Below are 23,996 nucleotides of genomic sequence, written 5' to 3'. Positions count from 1 at the left end.
ACTAATTTTTCTAGTTTTTAAGCTTTTGCAGATACAATAAACCATAAAAGTTTAGCAATGCCTGATATAAAAATACAGGAACCTTAACCATTTTACAAGCATTTTCCTCTCACTTATTTGAGGCTCATAACTAGCCTTAGCTGGGAAGAGCTATAACGTTAGCAGCCTAAACTTCTGGGACTCTAAAGAAAACTAAGAACCATCTAAAGACCCAGAAACAACATAAATTGTCAAAAAATTCAGCTGTAGTGTCCAGAAGGGACTGTACACAGTACAGTTGATTGGAGTGTCCATGTATGAATATCATCAGCAAATATTTTCTAATTGCAATTTGCTGAGTCATAATTCATCTTGAGACTCATCCCATCTTCCCTGTACACAGAAGGAATGTTGCTATTTCAGAAAAGAAATAGCTGCAAGACAGTAGGTGTCCATTACAATTATAATTACATAAGCTATTATATGCTAATATGGATCCTGATATACTAAACACTAGCCTTCAATCAACAACACCTAGCACTTGGCAAGTTTTTTAGCATTTACTTCACTGAACAAAAAAGCAACCTAAAAATATCTTCAGGACACTTGCTGAATCCGAAAGCAATACATATGTTACATTATAGAGGCAGGAATAAACTTGGACCATGCCCTCAGTTCTCTACAGTGTCAACAACCTTTGTTAAAAGCTGATGATCCTACTTCATTAAGCATCAAGTGGTTTCACATATTGAAAAAGCTCTTCCAAAAGCAATTCAATGTGCATTGAGTGACTTCACTATAAAAAGATGTTAAGTCTAGTCAGACTGCTTTATAATATGTTTTTGAAGTGTTGGCTGTATGAATGAATTCAGACTTGGTTTTTTGAAAAATTTATATCATTCCTTTTTTTTTTTTATGCACACCAAGTAAGATGAAGTGAATACTCTTGACAGAATTTCATTAACTCACTTCAAATGGCACATAATCAGCAGGAAGCTTTTCCAGCATATCATCAGCCACTCTGGCTACCACTGCCTCTCGGGTTTCACCTCCTCCATCAGAGCTATCTTTAGGCTGAATACTGAGAATGATATCCAATACATCTTTGGAAAGTTTACTTTGGTAAGTGATATCTGCATTGGGATGCAAACCAAATACCTCTGGCGTGTCGTAAGCAGGAAGACTCTATATAGCAAAATATATAAAAAAAAAAAAGCACAGGTGGAGATGGATGTATAAGCTCATTAGGAAAGAAACAACCACAACAGAAACAACAAAACACAAAACCTCCCACCCAGAACCAAAGTAACCCCCCCCCAAAAAAAAAAAAACAACCAAAAAAATATTACATTTTAGAGGCTAGATCTCTTCACAGTTTTCTAACAAGAAAATAACTTGTGATCTATCTGTCATGTCACAGGCCAAGTCACACTAAGGTTAACAACAAATTCAGTTTTAACCTCTATCCATTATTTTCTTAGTCAGCTTGTATGTTTTATTTTTTTTGAGGCTGCACTCAATGTCTGGATTCCATTGTCTGCACTTTTTTTATAACTGTATTCCTTCAGGTATGTCATCAATCAGATCACGTGAAAAAGGAAAGGTTCGGGTCAGAATGGGCAGATCTCAGGGTCCCTCCCAACCCAAACCGTTGTAGGATTTTGTAACAATAACATTGATGACACTATTAGCTGTCACTAATAGATATGGAGACTGTTAGAAAGCAATGAAGTATCTGTAAATAAAAAACAAAATACAGGTATTCAAAAGAAAAGACAAAATACAAGTACTTAGGAACTTCTAAGAAACAAGTGAATCAAGTTTCTTTTATGTTGAAAGGTTTTCATTTACCAACCTGTATGTACTGAAGGTATTGATCCACTGTAGTGCATTTGGGTATGCCATATCCTTTGTAGAAGCTGAATTCTTGACTGAGTATATTTTCACTAAACAGAACCTTCACAAAGGTGTTCATGAGTCTTTTGTCATAGTCATCTGTCACACGGCCACCATACTGGATCTCACCTATCATGTAACAAACAGTACTCCAGGAGATGCCCTAAAAACAAGCAGAAAGTATTGACTTTAGTTAATCCTCTTCCCTTTTGTTAATAAGAGCAGCTGATACATGAAATCCTGCATCTCTGTCCCTTTTGGAAGAAAGTTATTTTCTACTCTATAATGCTGTAGAGAACACCTTCAAGGATTTCTCCAAGTAGAATTCATTGGAAAATAGTTCAAGAGGCTATTCCGGCATGCTGGCAAGAAGGACACAGCTACATTCCAACTATGCTTTCAGCTTCACTGAATGCCAATCATAAAATGATCTGCCACACACCTCTATCTACATGACAACAGGCTATGTGAAAAGTGAGAAATGTAAGAGCAATTCTTACACACTCATTTAAAGCCACTACGTTTAAGGAACCAAATCTTACTGTTTTTATTTAAAACACATTTAAACAAAATAGTATTTTAAATACAGCGGTCCATATTTAACTATCCAACCGAAGGCTCTGGGTTTTTTTAAACGTACAGGTTGATAGAGAAATTTAGGATGCATAGGATTAAAAGTCTAATTTAAGACTGCTGCTCTACAGACATGTGTAATTGGAATGTTGAATGCTTGTGGAAATAAATAAATTGAATAATTTAAAATCATGTTTGTGTTTCAGTTATTTGGAATCATGTATATACATTCCACTACCAGGAAGATCCATCACTATTAAAACATTAATTACCTTCTTGACATCCATGCCATCCAAGTAGTTCTGAATGAATTGTACAGCAGCATTGAAATCAGCTTGATTGAACTCATAGGGTATATTCCAACCCAGAGATCCAAACTTGCGTCTTTCTTGAACTGTGGAGTGTAGAAAGGCTACAGCATACAACATAGGTTTCCACTGTACCATGTCACTCACATCTAGTAAGTCCTGACTGACACCTGTTGATTATAAGCAGGCTTTATATGAAACACAGTAATATTATTTTTCAAAACTAATTCAAATCAATGCTGAAACATCAATCCTGGAGACACTCAGTCTCCCAGGATTAAATTATCATTCTTCAAAGTGTTCTGTGATGGAGACGGTTTATAGCATGTTATTAAGTTGCTAAAATTAAAAGAATAAAATTCAGAAGAAGAATCCACCAAAATTTACTAATAACTGAATTAATATTAATTTTCTCATACTAACTTACACTTACTCTCAGTGGCTACAGTATGAGCACATGATGACAACACAGAGTCCAAAAATGAGCAAAATTTAAATCATTACCGCTCTAGCACTCACCACTATATGTTCTCTTTAGTCCAGCTCTGAGACCTTGAGGTGGTTCATAGGTAAACTTAATAGACATCTGAAGAAGGGTGATAGGGAACTGTTTGTGAATGTCAGTTGTCATCCACAGTCGGAAGTTTTCATGGACAGTCTCTGTCTCTATTACAGTGTCAATCAACTCATCCAAAAAGTCAAGTCCAAGGTGGCAGTTTTGCAGAAGTGCCCAACCTCCCTAGTTTAAAACAATAGAATATAAAGTTATCAACACTGTTTACAATTTTTTTATGATGTAGATTAAGAGCAAAGCCAAAGCATCTAAGATATAGCAAAATATAGCATATTTAAGAATGTTAAAGAAAAAAATCCCTCAGTCATTTTTGCACAGGCTCCGCAAATCAAGCCTTAGATCATTTGATTTCATGTACATTTCACACACAAGAGACCAGTATCTATAGCAATAGTACACATGCAATTAACAAACTATTTTTTCTCCGAAACACAGCTCATGTGAGCTAAGGTGTGGGTTGTTCCTTCTGGAGGTTTTGTTAGCTTCTTTGGTTTTAGCATCTATGAAGTGGTCCTTGCCTGTCCAATCTGTTCTTTTTGAGTAGTCCCTACCTTTTCCAAGTCAGTGTATAGGCTAAAAGGAAAACCTTCTTGCTTGCTACAACTACCTGAAAGGAGGCTTCAGCAAGGTGGAGGTTAGTCTCTTCTCCCTAGTAACAAGTGATAGATCCAGAGGATATGGCCTCAAGTTGCACCTGATGAGGTTTTGATTAGATATTTAAAGAAACTTCTTCACTGAGTTATTACACACTGGAATAGGCTCCCCAGGGAGGTGGTTAAATCCCTGTCCCTGGAAATATTTAAATGATGCATAGACATGGTGCTAAGTGATACGGTTTAGCACCAGAGTTGGTAGCTAGATAATGGTTGAAGTCGATGATCTTTTAAAGGTCTTTTTGAATAAAAACAATTCTATGATTTAAAACATATCTGGACATAAGTACAGCTTGTAAACACTGATAAATCATGATTTACATATGGAAGCTCAGAACTAACTCCATAAAGCAAGAGGCTAAACCTTGTTCCTCATAACAGCCCCAGGCTTCGAAAATAACCCAATACACATTCTTAATTATTGTTGTCAAATGATAGATACCAAACTTTCTCACCTGAATTACCATACTTCATACAGATACCTCACACACTTCATTAAGAGGATACATGAGATAGCGAGAGAGAGAGAGAGTAACTGCATTTCTCTTAGCTAAACAAAAGGAGCTCTTCTTCCCTATCAAGTGGGTTTCTTATCAGATCTGCTAATTAGCTCTTAATGTGAAGTGGTAAAATAAGAATCTGAGGCAAAGGTCAGAGGAAAGCTGGTTACACAGACAAGGAAGAAGCTCATAACAGAAGCACAAGTTTAATTAGTTCACATCAGCAGACATAGCAGTACTACCACCTGCCTGATGGGCAAAGCACAATAAATTGGAACATCTCATCTTTTCTTTCTCATACAGAAAATGTTATTCTTTAATTCTTCCATTTTTCACTTATATAATACCTGTGCTATTAGAATAAAAATCCCAATTCAAATTTCAGACAATAGTAATACAAATTATTTTTCTATACAGCCTTGTTTTTCTCAAGGTTATATAACTATCGATAGTATATTTGGAAATAAGCTTCTTCATTTAACAATATAAGTTTGTATTACTAAAAATGCAACACTGAAAAAATGTTATGAAATGCTTGCTGAAGAATATTTAATATCCATGCAATCCCAATGATTCATTCAGCTGTGTTCAGCAGTCAGTAGCCTACAACAAAAACTTCATTTTATATGAAAACCACTGAGAGCTGCACAGTCCCAAAAAGCTTGTTACAGTCTATTAAATGACTGGAAAAAACCAGTTCTATTGCTCAGGACAATTATTTATACCAATAAATATATGTTTTTGAATTAGCATTAACTACTCACCAACTTCATTTCATGATATAATTTTTATTTCTATGTGTTTAATACAGATACAAAAAACATTCAGATTTTTCTCTCTTACATGAGCCATTGTCTGCTGTAGAAGTTTACGAGCATGGATTTCTTGCCCCTGGCCCATGGAAATACAATGTGTCTCCGTCTTCAGTCTTTTTCCCAAAGCAATAATTGAGTCCATAGGATCAGAGCCCATGGAAAGAAAGCATATGAGAGGAGTACGTGGATCTGATTCTTCCCATGTCTTCTCCAAGTCTAAGATGACTCCCTCCACATATTTCTCCCCCATAGTTTCAATGATGTATTTTCTTGCCTATATTAAAAAGGGTAAATTTAGCTTGTGATGTAACCATTTAATACTGTTTTCTTCTTAAGTGTAAATCCAACCAATAAGTAAACTGAAGAGCAAAGAATAAACATGCAAATTTATTTTTAAATGTTAACATAGCATACAGTCTTTGTAGGTGTTATTTATTACAGCCTTATAGGACCAGTTAAGGCTTAACAAATAATTATTCTATTACATATATCTGCTTGTAATATTATATATAACACTTATAATTACAGTATAGTATTACTAAACCTTTATAAAGATTTAAATATTGTATCTCCATTAGATAGCATAACTCCTAAGCCTAGATTTCCTTTCCAAATACTAGAGAAAAAAGAAGTATGGAATATATGCTTCAAAGGTGTTGGTTCTTTTCCAACTTCATGTTTAAACAATGAATTAATGATGAAAATTACTATTACAAAGTAGAAGATCCAGAGGAACAGGTGAAGATCAACTCTGTTATTCCTTATTTATTTTGAAAGCTGTTATATTATTATTCCTTTGAAATAGAAAGGAAATAGAAAATCTCAAATAGTCTGAATTATTTTTATCATATTTATTATTGCATTGCTTTTTTTTAGAACAATATTCCCATTAATACATTACTTCTCAGAGACAAAAAGATATTCAGCATTTAGCACTTGATAAACTGTCAGTTTTCATAAAAACATAGTAAATTGAAAACATATCTTGCCTCCATTAACAGAACTAAGGAACTATTTTTGCATGATTGGTTTCAGACATAATGCACATGTGAGAGACTCACACAGCACCGTTTTTAGGGATGCATTCTGACTTCAGTAAACTGCCAAGTATTGGACTGAAACTAGCAGCGATTACACAAGTTCTACTTTTTTTTGCACTGGAATAAAATCAAGATTAAAAATAGGATCCTAGAAGCTGATGTTTAAAAAAAAAAAGTTAAGTCTAACCATTTTATAAACCTTAATTTTACATTTCTCTATTTTCTAAATAGATGGCTTTAAATGAAAGACTTTAAACAAACCTTGAAATAAATTTTTTGCAAGGTAGGTCTAATTCTTCCATGCAAGAAGTGATTCCTCAGTTTTTATTTATTTATTTTATTGTTTTCAATTGTTTTGTTTTTCTCTCAGCCAACTGAGAGAAAAATCATGAAATATTTTACTTCAGCCTAACATGAGAACACTTATAATTCCAATCAGTAATGGCAGTGAAGACAATCAAAAATACCTCCTGAATTGATAAAGCAGAAGTGGATAAATACATGTTTCTAAATAAAATCCTATCACCATAGTAAAATCATTGGCTAATATTATTCAATATATTGGAATAATTTTGCTAACACTGCCCTCATAATAAATGCATAAATTGCCTGAAAAGAATTTCAGAACATGCAACATAAAGATCCCTAACAAAAAGAAGTTTAAAGCTAAACTGAAAAAGTATTAAACTGCAATTCTGTAACTATTCTAATGACACCTAAATAGACTATGTTGGCTATATAAATGTACCTGAGCTATGGTCCTGTCAGGGCACCAAGATCTGATAAGAAGAAGATGTCTGAAGCAGTCCAGGGATTGACCATAGCCACTAGGAACCAGTTCTTCTTCAGGATTCTCACTATCAAACCAGATTTTCCACTGTTTCTCTGCTCTGGAAATCTGCATTTATACAATCAAAGGAGTAAATCTCTCTAAAGAGACAAGTCACATTCCAACTGCCACTGGGTCACAAACTTTTAATGAAGGTCAGAGACACATAATCCACACACAGGCATTGGTTTTAGCAATGTTGATACAGAGATTTAGTAATTGTATCAAAACAAGAAAACAACACAAAGCGGATAACCTTTCAAATTTTAAGTACAAAATTGTAGAATGCAGCAATGCCTTTAAGTATTCATATTCTGAAAATAATGAGCTACTGCTCAGTGTTTTCCATAATGATAAAAATGGCATTGCTAGGTCAGAACACACATAGGCTCAGACATAGCTCTGAGAAAACTAGGTATGTATCCCAGTTGTATCCCAGTCTGAAAGTATAATTATGCAGGGTGTGAAATTTTCTCTTTTATTTATTTATTTGTTTGTTTTCCTGGGGTTTCATAAAGTCTTTTTATCAATACAGGTTACTAAGCAGTTGGGGCCATAACTGTGGCTATCTGCTGGCAGTTTCATTCTGTTCTATAAAACAAGCCAGTTTCTCACATGTCTTGACCACTACCAGGCAACCACTGTCAAATGAGATTAATTTTTAAAAAGCTCTTACTTACTTGATCAAGAATATCTGAAAATTGTTTAAGCTTACTGAGCTCCACCAAGTTCAACCAAGTCATATCCAGAATCCATTTAGCTGGTTTAGGAGGACAGGCTTTAAGGTCTAGGGAAGCACCACCTGCAAGAAATTAGGGATTAGCTAAAATTAGAACTGTTGGAGACACACAAAAGACAAAAAAAAAAAAAAATTAGACTACACATTGCAAGACTATATTCACATGACTAAGTCTTCTCAATTTGCAGAATGACTGCTTAATAGCTAAGGACAGTCAGAAAGAAATTTCTGAGGTAGACTGGGAAAAAAAAAAGGGAAAGAAAAGAAAAGAAAATACAAGCCACAAGAATCCAGGATTTCAGTCATGAGAGTTCAAGGTTTCTCTACCTTATAAACTCACACCATCTTTGGCAAAGAAGAGTTTATAATTTGTTAAGTTTATATTAATTATTTTTTCATTATGTACTTTATACTTATTTTTGTTAATTAGCTTCTCTTTTAAAGATTTAATATTTCTTTGTGCAATATACCTGAAAACAAATACTTGTCAGGAAAATACATTCTGAAGATTCAACACAAGATGTAACACTTATAATCCACAAATAAATGTTGCCTAGAAAACCACATGTCTTGGGAAGATAATTCAAAGTTACTCCAAGCTTTCAAGTGGAAATGCACAATACTTGCATACAGCTAAGACTAAAGTTATGTCACATTCAGCTAAGAGTCTGATAGTCTTTTAAACCATTAACATCACTTTCTGTTCCTATCTGCTTTTTCATCCTCCCACAGTTACCAAATAAACTAAAAGATGTTTAGTATATTTATAAATAATTTAGGTCAAACACATACCTGGTTGTATCTGAGTGGCAGACACATAAATATTACCTGAAAGAATACTTCGCAATTTTTCTTTTTCATTCTCTTGATGCTTAAGGATGTATTTATCTGTATTCAGTGTGCTGCTATAAATGAGAACTACGATACAACCTTCTCTATCACCAGACCAGACTGATGAGCAAGTATTCTTTTGACTGACTGACTTGTCACATGCAAACGGAACCATCAGGTTGGCTAGGAGAGATCACTGCACCTCAAAAATTTCCTACAATAATATGTGCTCTACTTAAAACTGGTCTGTAGTTCCAACCTTTAATAAGTGTCAGAAATTCTTCATGTTCCACTCTGTTTCTTTGTATATCAATCTTCAATGTAAGTAATAATGTGAAAAGAAATTTGTGTTCCTCATAGAGTCCTCGAGTGGTATATTTGAAGACTTCGTATGTCATATGTTCAATAATATTAGTGATCCTCTTGCTAGTTATAGGGCTCTTGGTAGCTCTGTTGGAAGAAATTATTACAGGGAACACTATGTGAAAGACGAAAAAGCCACAGTTCAGAATTCTCAAAACACAAAAAAAGTCACAGATCACAAACAGAACAGCAGACAGCTAGCTAGCAGAAACTTTCAGACTGAAGGAGCAACAACAACAAAAAAATCCTTTCTCATCAAGCCTTCCTGCATAACTGAAAATCAACACAGTATAATGGGTTTTAATTACCTAATGCTTCATTTTTGAGGACTCTTACATGCGAGTGTTCTTTGCCTTGGTAAGTAATAGATAAAGGCTTAAGGGTATTTAAACTGAAAATTCCTGTCAAGATTGTTACAAGGAACACTGTTCTTTCTGACAGTAGTTTACAACAAATCTTTACTATACAACAATCATCTCCAGGACTGGCTAAATACAAATTATGCTTATCATTAGCTAAGTTACCTGGCTACGGAGCGGTCAAAAAGCCCCAAAAACTGCCGAAGTGATGTTTGATACATCACATTGACCATGCTCATCTCAGTAATGAGGAAGTATAAGATGCTGCCTCGAGCTGCAACTGAAGGACAGGAAGAAAGACTGTGTTCAACAGTAGAAATGCAAAGCAGAAAATGAACTCCCTATTAGCAGAGTGAGTTTAATTCTAACTAAGATCCTTGAGTTGCTACATTCTTTCCTGGTTAGTAAAAATAGTTAAAACATTGATTTTCATTTGTATATCAGCAAAACCCCCTCTTTTCTGTAAGTAAAGCTAGGCTTGCAAATATGAACATATTTGGAAAGCATCTGGATGGCATACGGCAATATTCACATCATCTCCAGAACATATAAAAAGTGAGATGGTTTGAAGTACTCTTTGACTATCTAAACAAATTTATCTGTACAGACCTTTACAGGAGTCATATGAAAGCCAAATGAACTATATTGATTTGACTTATTCACTGATTTTACTTATTTCAGCAGTCATTTAAGCTTTTACAAAAGATTTTACAAAATCTGCAATGATTTCTTGTACACTAACTGTGCCATTTTACAAATTTCCTAATATCCAGGTATAAGACTTAATCTCAGAGTTGCTAGGTTTTTTTCACCTGTGAGTTAAAAGCCAAAAGACTGATGACTCCAATAACTTAAGGATCTATGACAGGATAAACAAAGCATTCATCCAAACAGATACCAAATGCATTTGTGCATTATACCACCCCCCCCTAAAAGAATTGGATTCAAACATACAGTTACCTATGTACATTGGCTAGTTTCACCAATAGTCCATAAAAAGTGTTATTTTAATAGCTAAAAAAGAACAACCAAACAATTTTCTTAACCAGTAGACTAGATGGACAGGTAGGCCTGTATAGAGTATGGGGAAGTCTAGGGAGAGAACAGATTATTCCATTTCATAAATTTCACATTGAGCATAACATTAACTGTTTTCACCACCATAGCTCAAAATACTATTTCCTAGATACATTTTATTTACATGAAAACACAAATCTCTCTAACCCATCATGGTCTTCCTGATCTCATTCTATCATTTCTCTTACCCTAGGTATTACTGTTTTAACCAAACACTCTAGTCATTTGTCCTTTATCACTACCTTTACTCACCAGGTCTGTACTCTTCACAGGCTGAGTTGATCTGTACTTCAGTTTCTGCAGAAGTTTTCAGTTTCTGTGTTACCTCCTCAGCAGCCTTCTTAGTGTTACTCAGTACAATTGTTAGACTCTCATCATCTACTAGAGAACTCTTAGTGCTTGTAAGTCGGAACAAAAGGTTATCTTCTAAGTCTTTAATCCTCCTTTTATTCACAGCCACATCTTCAATAAGATTTGTTCTTTCTCTCTCCAGTTCCTGTTAAAATATATGGTAATATTTGGAAAACAGAAGAGTAATAAAAAATCAAAATAAAACAAGATAATCAGTTTTAAACATACTGATCCTGCTAAAACAGTATAAGTCAAGAGTAACTGTATTAATGTGGGGAAAGAATTCCAGATGTATTTCTGATGGTAGGTCTACTGCCAGGTTTCTGATCCTGCTACATAAGAGTGCATTAACAAATCATTTAAGCAAATACTAGGATCATGCTCATATCATGCTCTAATGCAATTAGAAGTTCAGAATAGTAATTGCTTTTTCTTCTCCTTTTGTTTCAAAGTGCAACCATCTTTCCAGACACAGGATTTTATCTGACTTTATCTAATGCCATCCTCACTTACAACCTGTTTTCCAATCACCACATTAAAAAAAATATTCTCAGTAACAATGAGCACGCTTAGCCATTGAATTGAGCCTCACATATTTCAAGAAGTGCATCTAAAAATACTCCATCAAACAGAGATAACTTCAGCCTCTCACTAAAAGGCCTCACTAATTAAGGAAAACAAAACAAAACTTGTAGAATCCAAATTTATTTGTTTCACTATTTAGTTGATTAATTAATACAAACTAGATGGTGTATATACTTTGCTTTCTAGTGGCCACCTGTGGATACCTGTTGATTAACAGCTTTGTATTTAAACAAGAAAAACAAACAAAAACGCAACAATGAACCCTGTTTAGAGTACCTAGAAAAATATGTTCTTAAGAGATAAAAGGCCTTTCAGTTCATTCTTACACTACTCTTAAAAACTGATTGCAAATTAATCTCTCAAAGATAAAAATACCCCATTGAAACAATGCAAAATGTTTCAATAAAGTGAATTAAAAGAAATAAAAAATATAGAGAGAGAAGATAAGAATCAGAAGATAAGAATAATATGTATCTTATAAATCACCAATAAGTGAGCCAATTGGTAAAAATATTATCTATGTCTACAGAAATACTCCTCCTCTGTTTACAAAGGAGTGATGGGTAGTTTTAGCAATGTTTCTCCAAAGTCGGAAGCCTTTGCCAAGTCCACTTCAGCACTGCACACAGACTGCTTCTATTCTAAAGATACAGGGACAGCAGTAAGGAATACAGGATCTCTCATACAGTCCTAAAGGCATTATGAGCCTCAGACCGTAGCAAGGCTTAAGGAAGTTTTGCTTCCCCCATTTGAGCAGCCTGCATTGATACAGATTTGCAACACTGTTATTTTTTTTTTTTTTTTGCAACATTCTAAACTAGTGGCCTTCTCCCTCCTTTATTCTGCTAATATTTCTAAGTATTTCAAGCATTAAATTCTTGTAAAGACAGTCCTGTTATCTTAAAAAGAAAAAAAAACCAAATTATCTTCATTTCATTGTTAGATTTAGCTTCTTTTCTTGTCACTGTACAAAGGGTATATATCATCATCACCAGGTAGAAAAGATTTAGGAGCATTGTCGTAGAGTAATTAATATACACAAGCTGATGTAATTTTACAGGCTGTACCAAAGAATGCTAGATCTTCTTAATATTCATAAAATATAGAAGCTGCTACATAGCTTATATCATGCTGTCACAAGATGATTCACAAGTGCAAGAATTTGCATCAACTGTTCCTTATGAGACTTGAGTCTTTTACCACCACAAATTGTGACATATGAATATGTAAATTAAAAAAGCCGTAAATATTTCTTATATATTATCTGTGTACTGATCTGACATGTCTATTTCTACAATACTAAATAAACAAGGGTTTTGTCAGATTACATGACAGCCAATGTATCAAAACTATCATATTAAAACAGTACAAGTTATACTACATTCAGAGATATATATATCAAATCTCTCAAACCCAATTATTCCAATAAATAGAGTAGAATTAAATTTATACCAGCTATCCTTTGACCTTCTTATGTTTAGCTCACATCATGCAAATTGGTTTAATATTCTGGTAGAAAAGAATGCAGTACCAGTATTCTTATCAGTAATAAATCAATCCTTTCAGATATATAACATAGATTCTACCAATGGCCCTACCAGACAACACAGGAATGAAAAGTCAGACATTGTAGAACATTTAAATGATGTGCTGTAAACTCTTTTTCCTCACTGCATGTCTAAATCTCATTCACTCCAAGTGCAGAACCATATTAGAGACAGTGGAATGATAAGAATATATATGTGCCTACAAACCTTGAAACATCAACTTCAGATACATAGTCTCTTCTCTTTTGGAGTCAGAAGTTACACACATACATTCTAATATTGGATATGATAAACCAAAGCAGCACGTGAGTATGCTGTTCTGAGAAGCTGGTCCAGAGAGCACAGTATATCCACGCATTAAACATTCACAGTCAGTGACAAAGGTACCACAGAATAGTCCAAACCACTGCTCAAACAAGGTCTTTGCTCAGTTGTTCAGCATCATGGCCAGTTAAGTCTTGAACCCCTCTAAGAGATTCCACAACATTCCTGGGTAATCTGTTCCTGGTTTTGACCACTCTTAATGTAATTACTTTTTTCCTAATATTTGATCAGAATTTCCCATGTTTCAAGCTGACGCCACTACTTCTCAGTCTATTGCTTTGCCCCTCTGAGAAAAATTTAGCTCCTAGCTTTTCTGTGTACTCCAAACAGGCATACAACAGCTACAATGACTGGAGGAACTTGCTGATAAAATGACTGTCATCTTGAAGAATGTATTGTATTGTGGGGCCTAAAAGTGAAGTTTGGCATAAGGGTTTGTGAACATACACATCGCAGCATGTTTCGGACAGACAGGGATAATTCTATTATATAGTGGGTTGACAAGCTGTCAGTGGTTGAAGGGAAGCTTATGGTGCAATAAAGCTGCCTGACAAAATATAGGCCTTCATAAAAGTATGGGGTATTATTTATCTCATGAGATCTGTGGACTGGTCAGTAATGAAACGCAGCTACTTGATGTTAACAAGATGACTGAGGCCATTAAGCAAGAACATCTTACACTGAGGACAGGTGGGGAAGGAGAATGGGAGGACCTCGACATATGCCACAATAAGGGAACAAACACATTCCTCTCTAGTGAAGGTTTACTGCAACTATTACCAAAATCTTAGCAAATATACAGTCATAGATGTGTAGTGTCTCACTTCATTTCAACATTGACAAATATAGTAGTTACAGGGATTTAGGTGTGCAGTAGTTCAAAAGACACCAAGCAGCATCCCTACAGACTGCTGCAGCATCCCTACAGAACTGCTGGTGACATGTTTATTGGGATTGTCATCATGAACTTTGACTAACACATCTGCAATGTCAAAATAGGTAGTTAGCCCATTTCCCCTCAGAGCAAAGAACTGAACCTTCTGCACCAGTTTATATTGCCATGAGCTCCACAGTGTATAGACAGAAGAACACCAGGTTTTATACCAGGCCCTTTTCTTTTTCACAGGTCATTGTCATGAGGTTGTAACTCACTAAGACAGGAAAAACAAGGTGAGTATGGTAGAGTTGCAACAATAAAGAAAAGTAGAAAATTAAATTTGAATGAGTCTGTTTCTTCTGTACCAGCTTTTAAACCATTGTAAATAGATTATAGTAAGAATAATCACAATAGAGACAAGAAGTTACCCTGCAACATGGGAATAGAAAGTAATAAAGTAAAATGAAAATAAAACCTTCTATGGGTAAATGTAAGATGTATAGCTAGGGAAAAGATACAATTAATTCTTTTACCTCTTTCTCTGTGAGAATGACTCTGCCTAAGAGTTGATTTTCAAGACCTTTCATGGTCACAGTAAAGTCAATGATGGAGGTTTGAGCACTAATTTCAGGTGAGTAACCTGGATTTGGCAGTTTTGTAGTAATATAAAGTCTGAAGCCATTCATAACATCTACTTCTTTATCACCGACCTTCACCTTAAGAAAAGTATTAAAAAAGAAACTTATTAAAAAGAAGTCTTGGAATACCAAGAACCAGTACACACACTTTCAGATACTACATAGAGAAACCAGGGTTACATTTTCCAAGGGTAAAAAATCCTGCTTCAAATTGTGTGCTGCAAAGAATGCATTGAGAATATGTATGGAACACTTTAAATGACACATTCATACATTATTTCAAAATGTTTAAGTTTTCATAAGCACAGGGATAAGGTTAAATGTATTAATTATTTGTTTCCACTTGTTAACTCTTTTTTTTTCTTCTTTTTTTATTTTTACCTTGTTGGCTGAAGCTGTTTTAATGACGTTTCTTTCCAAAACATTATCAAGTGCTGGGTCAAGCTCTTCTCCAACATCTTCTATCAAAAGAGGTCGTCCTAAGGAAAGGCTGTCTTCTAAATGATTTCTGAAATATTTGTGATTCAAAGAAGTGACCTAAAAATACAGTCATGAACCTATATATTATATTGTGCCCAGTTACCAAGATTTTTGTGTATTATATATTTATAAATTATTTAAATTTTATTTAAATTAATGAAAAAATCAGTGATCCTGTGGGTAGACTAAGATTAAGACAAAGATTGTGACTACAAGAAAACATAGCATCAGTGTACAATATTCTCAGATTTCACTGAATGCAAACTTCTATTTCACAACTACAAAAGCAATCAAAGGTTTCATATGCTATGAGTGTGACTAGACCAGATGTTCAGAGGAACCTTCTAATATCTTCAATTTTATCTTGAATAACATCCCCAACTCAAACTGCAGCAACATCAATTCCAAAATTAGACTTCTTTTTCTTCTTTTTTTTTCTCCCCCTTCAAAACTAGGGGATTGTATGGGACAATCCATTAAATAGTCTTTTTCTCTTTTTATAAAAGGAGTCCTCAGTACAACTGTGATTAATTTTCAACATGTGGTTGTAGCACATTCAATATTGTTTGTAATGCCACAGTTAATTTCTTAGCATAAGGATCATTAAAGGGTTCTGTATAGAGATAAAAATCAATATGAATGAAAGTAGTTTCCTAATATTATTCTCAGAGCCACCCTATTCAGATTATTTGAACTCATATTTATCTTTTTCAGGGATAATTTTTTTTAAAGATGGATTATTGGTGTAATTATAATTGTAGCAAGCAGCAACTTTCTTTTCCCTATTTTTCCATTTGCGTAGAATTGGTTATTTTGCCTCAGACTGCACATTGCTACAACACTAGATTTCCTGTATATATGCAGAACATTTAGCACCTGATGTCCATGCTAAGACAAGAAGATTAAAAGATTATAAAAATGCCATGCAGTGAATCTTAATTTTTAAACACTTATATGAACCTGTATTAATCACTTATCTAGGGTATTTTTCTAAGGCTTGTAGTATTTTACAAACGTGTTTCAGCCCTCATTAGCTTATTTTCCCAAGTTTATGTTTCATTAACATAAATTAATTAAATTAATTGAGTTACTGGTACTAATTAGCTGCAAATGTATGTTCTCATATCTAGCCACTTCTCAAATCTACCAATACATATCTGAGATATCCTTCATAGCCAGGCCAGACATTTTATGCAAATGACATTTGCTAAGTATTATTTGAATCACTGAACTGTGATGTTTTATGAGCTAAGAGTTTCAGTGGATAATGAAAGCATCAGCATTCCTATTACCTGAAGTTCATTTTTGCCTTCTTTATTTTTAATCCAAATTTTACCCTGTGCCTGTGGATCAATTAATAACGGATAACGAGATGCTTTAGTCACAATGATTCCATTCTGTATCGATAAATCATCATTTGGTAATCCATGCAGGTTCCATTCACTGATAGTTGGAATATCAGTCAACATTTCTATGAGGTTCAAATTGTTACTGAAGGGGATTTTTCGTCTTTTCATTTCCTTTTGCCAGTCATTTAATAGCAGGTTGCGGAACTCTTGGTTAAAAGGACCAGAATAGGACACAAAAGCTGTAGCCAAGAGTACATCACCTTAAAGAGACAAAAAAGGAAAATAACAAAACAAAACAATACAACTTTGCCAATTCTATTTATGAACAAGCTGTCTCCCTCTCTAGCTGTTACATGGTTTGGCTGCTAACTTAAAACCACACTTTGACCCATAAAGATGACAAACCAGCAGTTTTCCAAATGCTCATTAAATAACAAGTCAATGATACATTGGGGATGTCACATGTACTTTACCTTACAACTGTGGGAATCATGAGGTGGACACCTGGCAGGCAGCCAAGGTCACCCTAACATACACACAATCCCACTATTCCAAACACCAGATCCTACATAAGCAGGATGTATTGGAATAAACTTGAGCATAAACTTCCAATTCAGCATTTCCCTGCACAATCATGAGAAGAGGCTAAAACAATACTTTTGGGAAGAAAACACCCTTTGTTTAGGAATCTTAATTAAGAACAAATCAATTATGATTATTATACTAATACTAAAAAATTGTAACAGACATTATTACAGAGCTAGTAAACATGACAAGCTTTAGCCTTCTTATCAGCTTCAGAACTGCCTACTTAAGTTTCATGACACCATAGTTCTGGGGTTAGCTTTTAGGGTTTGGGTTTGTTTTGTTTTGTTGGGTTTTTTTGTAGCTCTGAACTGGAGAAGACACTACACTTTTATACTGACTACCAGTATTTTTTACACTTTTTGTAGTTATCTATAAAAAGCCCATAATGAGTGTGTGGGGAAGGTGTTCAGGATTTTAGGATATTAATACATGTATGCATATTATACCACCAAGTAAAATAAAATCTGAATGCTATAATACAACCCACACAACAAGATCTAATTTTTAACAGCATTTCAAAGCAAAACTTCAGACCACAGTAAAGAAATAGATACATTTAATTTATTTGATCTAACTAATAAATGCATTATTTATTGCAAAGTACTTCTGTTTCCAAATGTGTATTTATAATACAAAAATTTTCTAAGAAACAAAAGTGTTATGAACATTAGTAACTGCAGTTAAAAACATTCTACAAATAAATGTCAGTGCCTGAACATGAATCCCTCTATAGGTATTCTGAGCTATTGACATTTTATTGCAACTTGAAAACATATCACTTGCTTGGGACTGCTGCCTACAAATGTCAGTTAAGTTAAAACATCAACGTCCCAAGTACGCACTGCATGTTATACAGATGAAGTAAAAGCCTATGCAGAGCACAGTACTGTAATTATTTTTTAATACAAACTTTATCTCATACTGTATTTTTTACTTAGTAGTGGTTTAACAAGAGAATTCATAGCAACTGCCCTCATTTTAGCAACAGGCAAATTAAGCTACAAAGGCAAAGTCTGAAATGCTGAATGTTTTCAGTTTCGCTACCTACTACAACTTAAGTGACTAACAAAATTCTAAGTTTGAAAGTATGGCAAAAACTTACCCACTAGCCTCTTGGTTTGCACAGCGAATTCTTTACTTTGTTCTGTCCACCTTTCTTTTTCACCTGCTAAACCACATATAAGACTTGAGGCAGTTTGCATTTTATGGCGGCAACGCTCAGCATCATCAAGCAAAGTCTAGAGAAAAATATACAACAAAACACAATTTACAGTCATGTATCTGATTGACCACTGTAAGGGACCAAAAAAAATGTTATATATGTGGCTCAACATCATTGGGAAAATCATTTGGGACAGGGAGAGCTTGGCATTTGGCCCCCTGGGGTCAAGTAGGAGACTTTGGAACTTGGGAGACTCCTTGGAAGAACTTTAGGACCCTGGGGACTCCCTGGCATCAGAGGCAACAGAGATACAGTTTAGATCCCTGGAGACAGGGGCAGATTTGAGAGCCCTGAAGATTACATTGGACATGTGCTCCACTGACAGGACAGGTGGCTACTCCTTGGCAACAGTGTGTGAAACTATAAAGATGCCACTGTATGGCGTGAGGATGGAATCTGCTGGGAATCTGCTAGGAAATCTACTAGAGTCAGTCACTGCCTGCCATGAGGAGCTGCTGTTAGGGAAAAGCTGTTTTGCGAGGGAGCCACATGTGAAGAATCAGTTGCTGAGAAATCAGTGGCTAGAGACCAGGACTGTTGAGAACCATCATGCCACCTGCCATGTTGCCCTGCCTGTCTCCCTGCCTGCCACCCTGTCTGATGCAGAGAGAGAGAGAGCTGCCGTCCTGCCTGGCCCCACTCACTACCCCTGTTTGAGTCATCCCCGCTTGACCACCACGGCAGTTATATCTGCAGCCTGTCAAATAAACTGGTTTGGCACTTGACTCCATTTGAGTCTTAATTCTGTTCCCAAAAGCATAAAGTTAGTCATGTTAAAGGTCCAATTGGGCATCACTCAGGAGTTAAACTCAGCTGCACCCAGTACAACTGAAACAAAAGGGAGTTTAACTTCTGCCAAATTACCCACCATCGGACCGTGACAGCCAGAAAAATCTCTACAACTACTTAAAATACTAGTTAAACAGCTTAAAAATTTGTTCTCAAGTACTTATATCACTGTGGAGAGAAGGAGGTAAAATAAGAAGGAAAAAATATATCAGCACAAAACTGTCAACATCTGTCATATATCTGATTCAACTTTTTAATATTTCTGCTCTTGAAATCACAGAATCACAGAATGGTTTTGGTTGTGATGGGATTAAGGTGGGCAGTGTCTTTACACAATGAAGAATTGGCTAAGAGGGAGTTGAAATAACAAAGAAAGAGCCAGACAGTTCATCTTATCTATGTGTACATAAATTACAAATAGCCTCTGCTAGGGGCCTTATCTGGGGTCTTGCTGTAAATAAGTGGGGGGGCTGTCTGAAGACAACAGACACTGAACACAGCCTGAACTTCTGAACTTCTAGGACAGAGTGCAGACTTAATAGACTACTGAATATTAACTTCTCCACCCAGAGAAGTGAAGAATCTAATTTAAACCAACATACGATGGATGATGCAGGGGGGTTACATGTAGTAGGTGTATTGGGAAGACTGTAAATCCTGAGTACCTCAGCCAATGGGGAAAGGGAGAGGGAAATTTGTGTCCAGGAATTTAGGATAAAAGGGAAGCTGTGCTTTCCAGCAATTTGAGAGACCCCACAGGGATCTGTCCCATGGATTCTCCCTGTATTCAAATAAAGTTTTACAGGACTCCTCCATCTCTGATGTGAACAGAACTTCTCAATCAATCAGATTAATTTTTCCTTACAGTTGCAAGGGACCTCCAAAGGTCATCTAATCCAACCCTGATACAGTGGAGCAGGGACATCCTCTACTGAATCAGGCTGCTCAGAGCCTTGACTATCTTCAGGGATGGGGCCTCAAGTACCTCCCTGGGCAACCTGTTCCAGTGTTCTACCACCCTCATGGTAGAGGACTTGTACCTGACATCCAATCTAAATCTCTCTTCTGTAATTTAAAATCACTGCCCCTCATCCATCACTACAGGCCTTTGTAAACAGTCCCTCTCCAGCCTTCTTGTAAGCCCTTCAGGTAGTGGAAGGCCACTATTAGGTCTCCCCAGTGTTAAATGTTAAATGATATCTGAAATGCCTGGCACCTATTAACCCTGGCGAATTCTGCCCAGAGACTCAAATGCATTATACACAGACAAGATACAGAAATGAAACTTAATGTTACAGTAGTAGACAGTAAACAAGTAATACTAATAAGATATTTTTTGAGGAGGTAGGAAGAAGCAGGGAGAGGATCAACACAAAGGAGAGCAGCAAATAGTCAGCATCTAAATAGTATCTATCTCTTATCCTCTGCCCATCAATATTCTTTCCAAGGAATAATAGTGAAACTGAGAAAATGCATTTAGTTTTCCTTAAAGTAAGGGTGGCAACTTTACTATAAAGAAGGGTTCACCTGTTTTTCTCTCATGGCGCTTTCATAATCTGCCTGCACAATATCTAATTCTTCTTGCTTGGCACTCAGTTCTTCTTGAGCTTTCTGCAGATCCAGCATAGCAGTGCTTAGGCGATTTTCCTGGATTGCTAGATTAGCCTACAAAGCATACAAATATGGAGGTGTATTCATACATACAACACGTCAAAGCTTTGCTACCAAGTTTCTCAGAGTTTTACTGTACTCTATTTCAAAATCAAACTGCTCAGCAGGTATTTCATCATTCGTTAAAATGCTTTATTTTAATTGTATAACAAATTATTTGTTGCGGGTAGCTGCAGTTAAGCAGTTGGTCTAACATCAATTAGAAAACAATCATTAGAAAAACTGGGAATATCAGCTATTCTCCATCTGACTCCAAAGTCTGATCTGGCCAAAAAAAAAAGGCTGGTGCCACTAGAAGCCTACTTAATTTCTCCAACCTAAATAAGGATACTACCTATAAATACAAATTTTCCTTCTTGGTCACTCCTATTATAAATATAAGCTACTCTGTTACAATCATGCTTGACCTAGCTCTTCCTGACTTTCATTCTTACCATTAAAATCTGTTTAGGCCTGATCAACAGAGTCTCTGAATAGTCTTCTTACAAACTGAGGTCTGGAACATTAGAATAACCAGATCTTGAGTTTTTTCCACCTTAGTTTTTGATGAAGATAAAGCAATTGGAACTTTGAATTAAACTAGATGACAGTTGCTTCAACCCCATTCAGAAAGAACCTAGAGACATAAAACTGCACCAGTTCCATAATTTTGACAATTCATAAGTGGTAGCACATATGAAATATATTTTACTGTTGAGCTTGGTGTTTTCAAGATAATAAACTCCTACAAAGCATGGCAACAACTGGAATAAGGCAGCTGATGCTCCCAGCAGATGAAATCCTCAAGTACACACAGAGCAGGAGGAGAAGAGGCAAAAGGTGTTTGTGTGCCTCCCACTGATTAACAAACTTACCTTCAAAGGTAATACTTCTTTGTTGATGGAAAAAAATACAGCCATAGCTTTGGTCCACGAGCAAAGGCCAGCAACATTCCCACATACTCTCCTAGCTGTTTCAATGTTGTAGTCCACCATTTCAAAATAAGGGCTCAGAAGTTCTACCATTTCTTCATTAATTGTGTCCTTCGGAAATTGCTTTTTAAAAAGTGCAATATACATAATTTGTGTAATATATATAAACTCTAAATATATGTATTTCATCACACAGAACATTACCAAGACCACAAATGCTCCAAACAGCTAATATTAGGTTCTCTGTTGCATGCATCTTTGAGAGCTTGTCAAACTATGTTCTGTATTACAAAATGCAAAAGTTTGCCTTCATTTATGATCTTCTCGTTCTTGCACTATCCATTACCATTGCACAGCTAATTGTTGATACAAATTATCACTGATACCATGCTTAAATTCCACTTTCCTTAAGACTGAATAAGTAATTTAATCTTCAAAAAGAAAAGGAAAATTTAGCTCCAGTTCATAAGCATAAATTCTACAAGGCAGCCCTTTCAAACAGCAAGACAGCTATCTTCTCCTTAAATTATCTTATTAATGAAATGTGTTTCAATTTCAAGAATTTGTCTTGACCCTCTCTCTTCTCAAAAAAAAATCTCTTACATTTTTCATCCCTCAAAGCTCTGTTTTCTTCCTGGTCAAATATTCTATATAAGTTTGGTCTTCATTAAAGATTTGTTTACAAGGAATAAGGAAAGCCTATTACTGATTAGTGGTTCCCTGAAGCACAAACAGGTTTATCTATGCACAAGCAATGAATTGTTAAAGCCCTTAAAATTAATGCAGTGTGAATACACATAATGGCATCCATGGCACTATCAGCCATACAAAGCTGGTCACACCTGTCATCTGTGGTTTCCTGGTGGACCAGAGACAGTATTTATTCACCAGCTATTCTTCCCACTTCCCTAGACACATGCTATGGAGCTGAAAATCCCCAATTAAAAAAAAAATCTGATTTTGTAAACCCTAATACTCAACTATGTTTTACAAGCCAATGCACAAGTGGTAATGCTAAAAATTAATGAAAAGTGAGGTACAGAAAAAAAGACATTTCCTATCAGCTTCAATGAAACAGATAAACAATGGCTATTTAAACCAAAGGCTTAAAGTTTTGAATCACTTCTCACTGAAAGCAATTTTATTGTCTTATGAGAAACTATAATTGATTTATGACCTCACTTTGCCAGAAGGATTCCAGTTTTATTTCATTATGACATACTTATTTTTAAGCACTTAACATTTCAGATTTATTTCGTGTCTCCTTGCATATTTGTGTGCCCGTGAACATCAAAGGTAACACTATCTCCTCCTTTTTTAAATTTAAAAATATCGAAAAGAAGGTTGCACAAGCACCTGTAGGTTCTGTAAGAAGTTCCCTGCTGTCATCAGTTTCAAAGACTCTTGCCATGATGGGATGGTACAGCATTTTTCTTGATCAATTTTCACGTTGTTCACTTTTCGCTGGAAGAGCAGTAACACACAGTCCATGATACGCATAATGAGGTGAGGAGGTCGACCCAATGTGCGGACAGTGGCGATATCTGCAGGTTTTATTGTCTACGGATTTGAAACAAAGGTCAAAGCAATTACTATTATTGTTTATTAAATAGAGCACAAGCTCACCAACAGTATTAATCCATTGGAGAAAAAAACAAAAAAACAAAAAAACAAACACCAACTTCTTCATATTATACTTGACCGAAAATAATTTTGTTTTGAAAAGCGTGAAATGAGAAGGACCTTCCAAGCAAATTTTCACTGTTGCTTTCTAGCAGCTACTAGGAAACCTCAGCTCAGCCACCACCACAGCAGCACTTAAAAGCACCATGCACCAAACGTCTTGAAATTTTACCTATTTTTTGAAATGCAAACATAACGACCAGAAATTGAATCTAGAAAGGAAAATACATTTTGTTGATACTTGGCAAATGAAGGTGTACTACAGAAATCATAAAGAAGGACTGATATATGTATAGAAGTGAACCTTCTCATTCATCTTACTGGGAATATTCCTGTTAGAGAAGCAAGACTGAGGGAAAAAATAAAACATGATGATGTATGAAAATCTAGCCTCTATTAAGTAAGGCCAAGTAAGCCTAGGGTACAAATCTAATGCTATATCTTG

The 23,996-nt window shown here is 35.4% G+C and overlaps 1 protein-coding gene across 1 annotated transcript in view; it reads right to left on the bottom strand.

Annotated features, from left to right (window-relative positions):
- Positions 1-23,996, bottom strand: part of DNAH5 (dynein axonemal heavy chain 5) — a 134,924-nt gene that overhangs the window by 4,964 nt on the left and 105,964 nt on the right. The window contains 17 exon segments of the mRNA XM_054381977.1: positions 949-1,164; positions 1,835-2,038; positions 2,721-2,926; positions 3,276-3,495; positions 5,327-5,572; positions 7,087-7,236; positions 7,848-7,969; positions 8,997-9,187; positions 9,625-9,739; positions 10,789-11,032; positions 14,754-14,936; positions 15,240-15,395; positions 16,631-16,947; positions 18,378-18,513; positions 20,814-20,951; positions 21,812-21,991; positions 23,225-23,428. Coding sequence (XP_054237952.1) covers positions 949-1,164; positions 1,835-2,038; positions 2,721-2,926; positions 3,276-3,495; positions 5,327-5,572; positions 7,087-7,236; positions 7,848-7,969; positions 8,997-9,187; positions 9,625-9,739; positions 10,789-11,032; positions 14,754-14,936; positions 15,240-15,395; positions 16,631-16,947; positions 18,378-18,513; positions 20,814-20,951; positions 21,812-21,991; positions 23,225-23,428 — 3,228 coding nt within the window.

The sequence above is a fragment of the Indicator indicator genome, chromosome 6 (assembly GCF_027791375.1).
Source record: "Indicator indicator isolate 239-I01 chromosome 6, UM_Iind_1.1, whole genome shotgun sequence".
In the NCBI taxonomy this organism is placed as follows: domain Eukaryota; kingdom Metazoa; phylum Chordata; class Aves; order Piciformes; family Indicatoridae; genus Indicator; species Indicator indicator.
This window is presented reverse-complemented; position numbering and strand designations above follow the sequence as displayed.